Source organism: Leptopilina heterotoma, unplaced genomic scaffold (genome assembly GCF_015476425.1).
Source record: "Leptopilina heterotoma isolate Lh14 unplaced genomic scaffold, ASM1547642v1 Lhet_163, whole genome shotgun sequence".
Taxonomy (NCBI): Eukaryota; Metazoa; Arthropoda; class Insecta; order Hymenoptera; family Figitidae; genus Leptopilina; species Leptopilina heterotoma.
In genome coordinates this window covers 1,713,304-1,723,172 of record NW_025110879.1, presented here as the reverse complement: position 1 = coordinate 1,723,172, position 9,869 = coordinate 1,713,304, and the positions used below count along the sequence as shown (strand labels likewise).

General features: G+C 34.6%; 2 protein-coding genes across 2 annotated transcripts; one reads left to right on the top strand and one right to left on the bottom strand.

Annotated features, from left to right (window-relative positions):
* Window positions 1-2,867: 2,867 nt before the first annotated feature.
* Window positions 2,868-3,743, top strand: LOC122499014. Its single transcript, XM_043607045.1, has one exon. It carries the CDS (start codon window positions 2,868-2,870, stop codon window positions 3,741-3,743), a length of 876 nt encoding a protein of 291 aa, XP_043462980.1.
* A 2,294-nt stretch (window positions 3,744-6,037) lies between these two features.
* LOC122499013 lies at window positions 6,038-8,548 on the bottom strand. Its single transcript, XM_043607044.1, has one exon. It carries the CDS (start codon window positions 8,546-8,548, stop codon window positions 6,038-6,040), a length of 2,511 nt encoding a protein of 836 aa, XP_043462979.1.
* Window positions 8,549-9,869: the final 1,321 nt, after the last annotated feature.

The window sequence follows — 9,869 nt, the reverse complement described above, 5'->3', positions numbered from 1 at the left end:
TGAGATGTTAGTCTCTTGCGAACTGATTGAGGAATGAATGACTTCTGACATGGCAACTCTTTTATATAGCTTCCACCAGTTTTTCTATGAAATACAATTCCCATTACGTTGATTTAACGTGTAATCGAATTGTTATAGTTTCACCTCTAAAATTTATTAAATCTCCGTCTTGATCAACGATTCTTACTTGAATATTATGTATTGTCTTCACGGCGATTGGAAGGTAAATGACGTGAGATGGAACTTCCACAATCTTATATCCAGCTGGTACAATTGGAAAAAATTCGTGAATTGTGTGTACCTTTTTATTATTTATGTATGCACCAGTAGTAATGTTACATTCAATTCTGATAGCATTTACCTTAAGAATGGCTACTGGTACATCTGACGTATGAGCCTTATTAGCTGTCAATATTCGTGGAGTAAATCCTAATAATTTACCAATTGAATCGTTTTGTTCAAAACTCACTTCAAGGCTGCTTGTTATTTCACTACGTAAAGTATTATTGTTAGGTTTGATTCTTACAATTTCAGATCCATTTTCAATAGAGTTTTGAATATATTTTTCAATATCTTCAATTTCATAACTTCCAGGAGGTATAGTAATCACTTTATCACCAATATAAAATTTATTTTTACCTTGATCGATATTAGGAATTGAATTGAAAGTTAGTAATTCAACTAAGCCAAGTACATAATTTTTATTAGATAATAATTCTATAGGAGGAAAATATTCTGCCTCCAGGACAGATGAATTGCCTGAGATAGTCAGAGTAAAAGATTCTTCCATGTTGATGACTTTTTATAAACTGATTAGGTGGAATGACTTACAATCACTTATATAGAATATATTTTTGAGTTAATTCAAGCTGTCCACATAAGAATTGCAGACATAAATGACCACAATTAAAGCTATTATAAACTTGATAATTTTGATGATTATACTGTATTAAAGTATTATAACCTAAGTAATTGACAAGTTCATAGGGTGGTTGAAGATTACCAAAACTATCAAAGTATACTGCTTTATTATTAACTTTTTTATATGCAACCCAATGAGTTCCAGAACCATCTTTATCATCTAAATTAATAATGGCGGATTCATTTTTTCGAGGACCTCTTATAGGTAGTTCATTTCGCATAAAAACTCCTCGAAAATGAGGAATTTTCATTTCTTTAGCATATTTAAGTAAATCTAGATCAGTAAGTGCTCGTTGAGGTAGCTTTAAACTTTTTTTTTCGTACATTGTCTCTTAATACCTTGTCCTTTAACGTATGGTTTTAAATGAAGTCCCAACCCTTGTCGGTATGGTTTTAAATGTAGACCTTTACCAAGTGCAACTGCTTCCAACTCTCTATTGTGACGCTGAGCTTCCTTCAACTGCTCTTTTGCTGCACTTGCATCATTAACAGCTTTTGCTACACCAGCAGCTCCCCCAGTAAGTGCTCCAAGTGCACTTAGCCCAGCAAAAATTGGAATTAATGGTAACAGACCACCAACTTTTGATGGCACAGGTAGAATACGAGGTGTTAAAACTTTTTCTCTACCACCTGCATTCCTTACAGCTTTTCGAGCTGTTTCAATAGCTGACTTTATTGTTGATCGAGCATCATTACCAGGAATTATTGATTTTCTTGCAGCATCCACAATTTTCCTAAGATTTACTCGCTTCTTTGATTTTATCTTCTTCTTCTTTACTCCCATTCCAAATTTTGATTTTGCTTTCATAGCGTTTGTTATTGCGTAAGCTGCAGCTCTTTCACTATATCGTGCGTCTGGTGCAAATACACGTTGCCACGCTTTGTCAGCTAATACTCTATCAGCAGCGTTTCTTTTTTCAACGTTTTCTCGATTTTTCGAGTAAGCAATATCGTGCTCTTTACAAGCGGCGTCTAATGGATTAACACCTGGATCACCTCGGTCTAGACGTTTTGCTAACTTTGTACCAGGTCCACAATATTGATAACCTGGCAAATGTAATTCAAATGGCAACTTGTTTATAAGTTTATTAATTAAACCTTTTCCTCGAGAGTGATGATATATAATCATACCTTACTCTGTGAAAGTTAAAATTAGAATGACTTGTGAGCTATATAAGCGCTGTATTTATACCTTTAGCGGCAGTCTAAATCAGGATGCGGTTCAAGGAACAACTTCACAAGCTGCCAGTCGTCAATCTAGACTCGATTGTTGAACAACAAGACAAGAAAGTGAAGCGTCATGGTAGCTTGTTATCAGGTAGTATTCGAGCTATTTTTTGTGGACCATCAAATTGTGGAAAGACAAATGTACTGCTTTCTTTAATTTTACATCCTAATGGTCTTAGATTTGATAATATTTACTTGTACTCAAAGTCTCTACATCAACCCAAGTATAAATTCTTGGAACAAGTTGTAAGTAATGTTGAAGGAGTAGAGTATTTACCATTTAGTGAGCATGAAGAAGTCATTACTCCTAAAGATGCAAAACGGAATTCAATATTTATATTTGATGATATTGCTTGCGAGAAGCAAGATAATGTAAGGGCATTCTTTTGCATGGGTAGACATGTTGATGTTGATTCTTTTTATCTTTGTCAAACATATGCCCGCGTTCCTAAACATTTAGTACGTGATAATGTTAATTTACTAGTTCTTTTTCGTCAAGATGAGAAAAATTTAAGACATGTTTATGATGATCATGTTAATACTGACATGACATTTAATCAATTTCGAGAATTATGTTCAACATGTTGGAATTCAGACAAATATGGATTTGTAGTAATTGATAAGGATTCTGATTTAAATGATGGAAGATATAGAAAAGGATTTGATAGCTTTGTAACACTATAAATATAAGATCATTTCTAAAATATTGTTAGTTCAATATGAAACCTTGTAATAATAACATGTTTCATAAAGAAAAAGAATATCTTCATCAAATTGCTAAAGCTAGTGAGGCAATTAGGCGAAAACATCGTATGTTAAAATTAGGAAAAGAAGAAGCTGAAAATGTGTTGAATGAAACTTTCAAACCGATAATTCAACCCTTACAAAAAATTATCAACTTGACAGACAGTGAACATGAAAATGTCAAGATTGAAAATGTTAAGGTTGAAAAGAAAGAGCAGAAAGAGGATGATAGCATAAACTATGAAAGTGAAACTGAAAAATCTCCAGATGATGATAAAATAAGTAATAAATTTCTATACTTATTAAATCATAATAGAAAGCAATGTTTAGATTCAACATACGGCATACGTAAGCTAAGTGATGGATCACTTATGATTGGTGATTCACCAATAACTCTTGAAGATCAGTTTGTTAAAATTGGTGATAAACGATATCTTCAAACACCTGGATTACTTGAACTTTTATTCAAAAGTAAACCTACCAGATCGTTTATAAGTGAAGCTGATGAAAGAAACTATAAAGAGATTCTGATTGCTACTAATGCACACAAAAAGAAGTACAGTTCCTCTGAATCTATACGTACAGATAAGAGTTACAAGTATTTGAATTTTATATCTCAATTCTTCCCTCGAACACCTACCAAACAGCCATCTGTAAGCGGTAGTTCATTACCTAAATTTATGATTACAAACAGAAATTTTCAACGAGAATATATCTATTGGGATGATCCGAATGAGTTGGTTGACCGTCTTAGACTATTAATGGCTTCTGAAGCTGCTGGAAATCCTAGTCACAATAATGAAATCATGTCTATCATTGAGGAACTACGTGAAGCTAAAATTATATATTAAGATATGTTTTAGCAAATATCATTCATTTCAACAATGAGCATTGACGTGTTCGGACATCCTCTCAATCAAAGAGGATCAGCAAGACGAGGGCCTCCTGGAGTTGGTTTTAAACTTAATTCTCAAGGTAACTTTGACGTTGAAGGAAGAAAACTCTGTAATCTTGCTAACGCTGAAGAAGAAAACGACGCTGTCAATTTAAAACTTGTACGACATATGATAAAACACGAAGTGCGTTTATTGTATGAAGCTAGTGCCTCACTTAGATCAGAGGTGGACAATAACAACTTATTTCTAAAAGTTCTTGAAGACTCTATTACAGAAAAGATAAAAAATTTTGAAAAAGATATAAATCAAGACTTATCTTATCGAACAGCTGAAATTATTAGTGAACTGGATACTCGCTTAAGTGCTCTTGAGAATGAACAACAAAAAATTAACAGTAGTGAATGAACTTCATACTCAGGCTAGAAAAAATTATCCTCGACGGCGAGTTGAAATGCGTGATATTGATGAGACCTGGCAAGCAGATTTAGTAGAAATGATACCTTATTCAAGAATAAATAAAGGTTTCAAGTATTTACTAACAGTTATAGACATATTTTCGAAATATTCTTGGGCTGTTCCAGTAAAAAGTAAAAGTGGAAAAGATGTTTCTCATGCAATGCAATCTATATTTGCTAAAAAACGCATACCAAAAAACTTGCATAGTGACAAAGGAAAAGAGTTCTATAACTCACAATTTGAAGCATTAATGAAAAAGTATAAAATAAATTTTTACTCAACATACAGTAATATGAAGGCTTCTATTGTTGAACGGTTTAATCGAACACTAAAAAGAAAAATGTGGATGCAATTTAGTTTACGAGGAAATTACAAGTGGTATGATATATTGCCTACTCTTATTTCCAACTATAATGATACAAAACATAGAACAATTGGAATGAAGCCTAAAGATGTTACTTCAGAAGACGTTGAAATTTTAAAAGAAAGGATCTCTAAACTGAGAAAAATTCCTTTAAGACGACCAAAGTATAAAATTGGTGACAAAGTTCGAGTAAGCAAATATAAAAACGTTTTTGAGAAAGGATATACACCCAATTGGACAACAGAAATATTCACCGTGGATCAAGTTGTATCAACTCAACCAGTGACTTACAAGCTCAAGGATTACCAGGATCAACCCATCAGCGGAGGATTTTATGAAGAGGAACTTCTTAAAGTAAAATATTCAGATATTTATCTTGTGGAAAAAATTCTCAAGACACGTGGAAACAAAGTTCTTGTCAAATGGCTTGGCTTTGATAATTCTCACAATACGTGGGAAGATAAAGCAAATGTATAATCTATTATTCGCAAATCGTCCCTAGTAACTTAACGCAAATGTCAATCAACCAGCAAATCAATCAAAGATTAATGTTAGCGTAGAACCTCTCTATAAATCAAAACTACTTCCAACAACAGACCTTTACACTGCCAGTGCCAAATTTAATTAACATTAAATCAATAATGAATCAATAATGAATCAACAATGAATCAATAATGAATCAACAATGAATCAATAATGAATCAATAATGAATCAACAATGAATCAATAATGAATCAACAATGAATCAACTATGAATCAATAATGAATCAATAATGAATCAACAATGAATCAATAATGAATCAACAATGAATCATTAATGAATCAACAATGAATCAACAATGAATCAATAATGAATCAATAATGAATCAATAATGAATCAACAATGAATCAACAATGAATCAATAATGAATCAACAATGAATCAATAATGAATCAATAATGAATCAACAATGAATCAATAATGAATCAACAATGAATCAATAATGAATCAACTATGAATCATTAATGAATCAATAATGAATCAACAATGAATCAATAATGAATCAACAATGAATCAATAATGAATCAACAATGAATCAACAATGAATCAATAATGAATCAACTATGAGTCAATAATGAATCAACAATGAATCAGTAATGAATCAATATTAAATCAGTTGGCACTGGCATTGTAAAGGTCTGTTGTTGGAAGTAGTTTTGATTTATAAAGAGATTCTACGCTAACATTAATCTTTGATTGCTTTGCTGGCTGATTGGCATTTGCGTTAAGTTACTAGGGGCGATTTGCACATTTAAATTAATACAAGTTTTAATCATATGTTATTATGTATATATGGAAGGATTTTTTTAATAAAAACACATGGAAATTGTATATAATTGCATTATTTATTAACAAACCTTTTATTTTTTTACAATCATGTTTTACAAAATCATTCGTCGATTTTCGGGATCGCATAATGTCCCCACGGTAGAGTGTCAGTACTCCCCGGTAACAAATATCGTTTGTCGTCTTGCGGACTTAAGGCTACTTTTATCTGTTTTACAGTTTCGACATTGTGTAACCGCGATCTAATGTTATATTGCGTTCGAGTTTGAATGTCAAAATCTCTCAGACATTTTACATAATCATCAAAGTGAATACTCTTTTTAACAACGCCGGATTTAATGCCTTTAGCTTTTTTAATAATGTCTTCACCTTCAACCCGTACGCTGTACATCTTACTCCGCAAGCCAACAAATTCGGTAACGATCTTGCCGTTACATTCGTCTTTCATTAGACCGAGAATCTTTTTGTTGGCTTGCGGAATGCCGTACACGTTGTTTGCGGGATAGTCTGACGTATCGAACTTTTGGATGTCATTTTTCATGTCATTGTAGACATCTTTACATTTAATTTCATAGATTAGACTGTCTGTATCGGTATACATCAGTTTACAATTGTCGCCGTATTTTTTTAACATATACCCGTAGTGAAAATCGTAGATTAGCGTTTTGGAAACATCGAGCACACTTAACCCCACATAGATTGGTTTGTTGAGTAGTACCTCGGTTTTACGCAGTTCAATGGCAACCAGATTTTCGTCGAATATTGCTCGACTATGGAAATCGGGGCGAGAAATAAGGGCTTCAGCTCCATAGCGGCCAAACCATTGGGTGACAAGCTTAATGTCGACATGTTTACGGACATTTTCCATTGTTTTACCGTATACCGCATTGTTCATGAGCTTGAACAAATTTTTCTCGAACTCATTCTTGGCGTTGGTTCGCATCATCGTATTATAGTCTATATATGGTTTAAGCCATGTTGATTGCTTAAACTGTAAGACTCGATGAATTTTAACAAGCTTAATGCCGTTGGCGACAACTTGTTTTAAAGTGCGGTAGTGGATCACATATTTTTCTTTTGGTTGGAGAGTTGTTAATAATTTTTCCTGTTTCGAGAGGGGTGGTTTCGCATTTTCTGCGCAAAATGGCATATCTTTGTGAGTATCGTGGAGATTTTCAGGATACTCCAAGTCAACTTCGAGTATGTACCCAACAGGTGAATCGTCAGGCACATTAAAATCGAAGGAGTTGTCGACATTATCAACCCATTTGAAGCCGCCATAAGGGAGCGCTTGAGCCATTGCCCAGCCATATAAATTGTTGGCGTCAAAGTACATGATGTAGCTTGTATCTTTGCTATCATCGAAATTTTCCATATATCTATTATTCGCTATAGTATATCGGTTGCAGCATTGACTTATGCCACCTCTAATACCAGACTCAACAAACATAATCATATCGATATCGGTTATTAGTTGCAATCCTATGCTCGTGTACTTGAGCATAGCATCCCAAGTTAAACCGGGGGTCGTATAATAGTGAGCAGGATCTAACCCGTACGCTTTAACACATTCTTTTCGAAAATTTTCAAAGACATCCGCAAGTAACAATACATCTGTTTTCATATACAAATGTACATAGTCGTAGAGATTCTGACAGTCAAACTCGGTCCATACTTTCTGCGCATGCGCATACTCGTCATCAGAAATACCGGCATCATAAAGCGTACTATAAAATTTCTCGATCGGGGGCAATTCGGTTTCGTCTAACTTACTTTTCGAGTCAAAGTACTCATAGGGGAATACACCTTTACGCGTTAGTAATTTTATTTTATCCGGATCTGTCACCGTACTGGCAAAAACGGAGTTGACGATTTTGTACTCGTCTAGGTACGATGCGAGTTTTTCTAGGGATGCTGCCATGAATCGCAATGAGTCAATGAATCGAAATTTGACCTCACTCCCCTTGACATGTTTAGTAAAAGAGATGTACTTCTCTTTGTTAATGGGGAGGAGGTCAATTTTTCCTTCAAAGCTCGTAGAAATCGCATGAATTATAAAATGGGCGTCGTAACCACTTAAGTTGTGGAACACCACGGGAATTGTTTGACAGTCTTGGTAGTTTAGATTGCACGATTCATGGGCAGCACCCCTATATTTGCCAGTAAGGTGACAGTGATCGCGGACTTTCTTTTCGCTTGCCGGTATTTTCTGATGACAAATGTGACATATTGTCGCTCGCTTAAAGTCACTGATTTCTTGAGGAGTTAAGGCATTCATTGGTATCGGATTTTTAAATACATTATCAATTTTTTCAGATAATTGCCTTAATTCCTCAGTAAACCATTTAGCAGGATCAGATTCATTTTTCGGACATGGTACATATTTACATAATGTTTCGTCATAACTACATTTTATATAATAGCCGATGCTTAACAATTTGTGGCGCTGGAATACTTCAGTTTTACTTAAATTGTCTACATCTTCATCGGCGGGAAGAAGTAGACTTTCGCAGTCGGCGTAAATTACATACGGTACTTTCTCTTTATTCTTATAATTTTTAAATGTGATCAGACTCTTGTCAGGCGTCGGTAATTTAATTTTACACTCATTCATTTTTTTACAATTTTCGATGTGTGCATTCAATCTATCTACAGATGAAAAGTAGTGTAAACAGCGGTCACAGATATGTTTTTTACATTTCTTTTTAGACAACTGTGTAGACACAAGGCGTGACAGATCTTTAATCCATACATAATGGAAGTTCATAAAATCATCGTTGTCATACAATACAGTATTATCATCATTATTTTCATCCGCATACATGTCGGCAACATACAAGAGATTTACATGCTTATCTCTTTTTTCCGCAGTGAGATGGAGAGGGTGTACCGTAAAGTTACCATAGCTCTTTGATAGACCGTACACATTAATCGAAACATCATTAAGCTTTTCAAATTTCGGGATATTTTTAAGCGTCACTGGGAATTCAATTCCCTCAAAGTTCAATTCATCTTTAAATTCTTTAAAACTAGACACATGTTTAGGATCGGAGACATTTGGGTGTAAGGCTGACAATACCGCCCACTTAAAACATTCATTGTCATTATTTTGCACGTTAATACATGCATGTTTATTTTTTATTTTTATCGGTAAATCAATGTAAGAGCTTGCACGCATTGGATTATATTTATTTACATTTATTTATAATCTTATGATTGATTGAAGGTTCCAATTTGAACCCTTTGCATAGAACTCTTCGACGCTGTGCAAAATCGGATGTTTGATGTTCTCATCAAACCAATCGTCTAAAAGGGTTGTGGGAAAGATGCTGTTGGCCTTGGTTCCAAAAGGAATAGGCTTAACAACCTCCACATCATTCTCAACCCTCTTAAAATTGGCGATGAGAACACCATACACTACAATAGGTCCATTTTTATTTAAGGCACCTCTAATGTGGTCCTGAAACAGTATGGACGCATCGTTTAAAAACGAGCTTACATCGACGTGTACTAGGTTCAAGACCATATTAGTGTACAGTCTACACGCGAAAGCACTCTCACACTCTGCCCAGCGAACACGTTTCTTAATGTCTGGGTCACCGATTCCAACGCCATCTATTACGTGGGATTCAAACAATGCGCGAAACCTTATGATGGATTGTAGAATGCTTACACATCTTTGCTTTTGATGTGTAAAGTACATCGATTTAAGAATGCTTGATAACACGTTTTCATGTTGTGAGCATTCTACAACCCATCGTTCGATAAAAGAGCGTCTCTCATTTACGTTACTTAAATAAGGTATCAACTCAAGGGCTTCTTTAATGAGGGTGACAGTGATGTCACTCTCGTCGAGAATAGTACCGTAATTCGGATACTTACGTGGTGGTCCATCGGTGGTCGTCGCCTTCCGCTTCATCTCTGCACCTGAAATC

Coding starts and splice junctions, on each gene's coding strand:
- LOC122499013 (XM_043607044.1), bottom strand. CDS start 8,548: ATGAATGAGTGTAAAATTAAATTACCGACGCCTGACAAGAGTCTGATC.
- LOC122499014 (XM_043607045.1), top strand. CDS start 2,868: ATGAAACCTTGTAATAATAACATGTTTCATAAAGAAAAAGAATATCTT.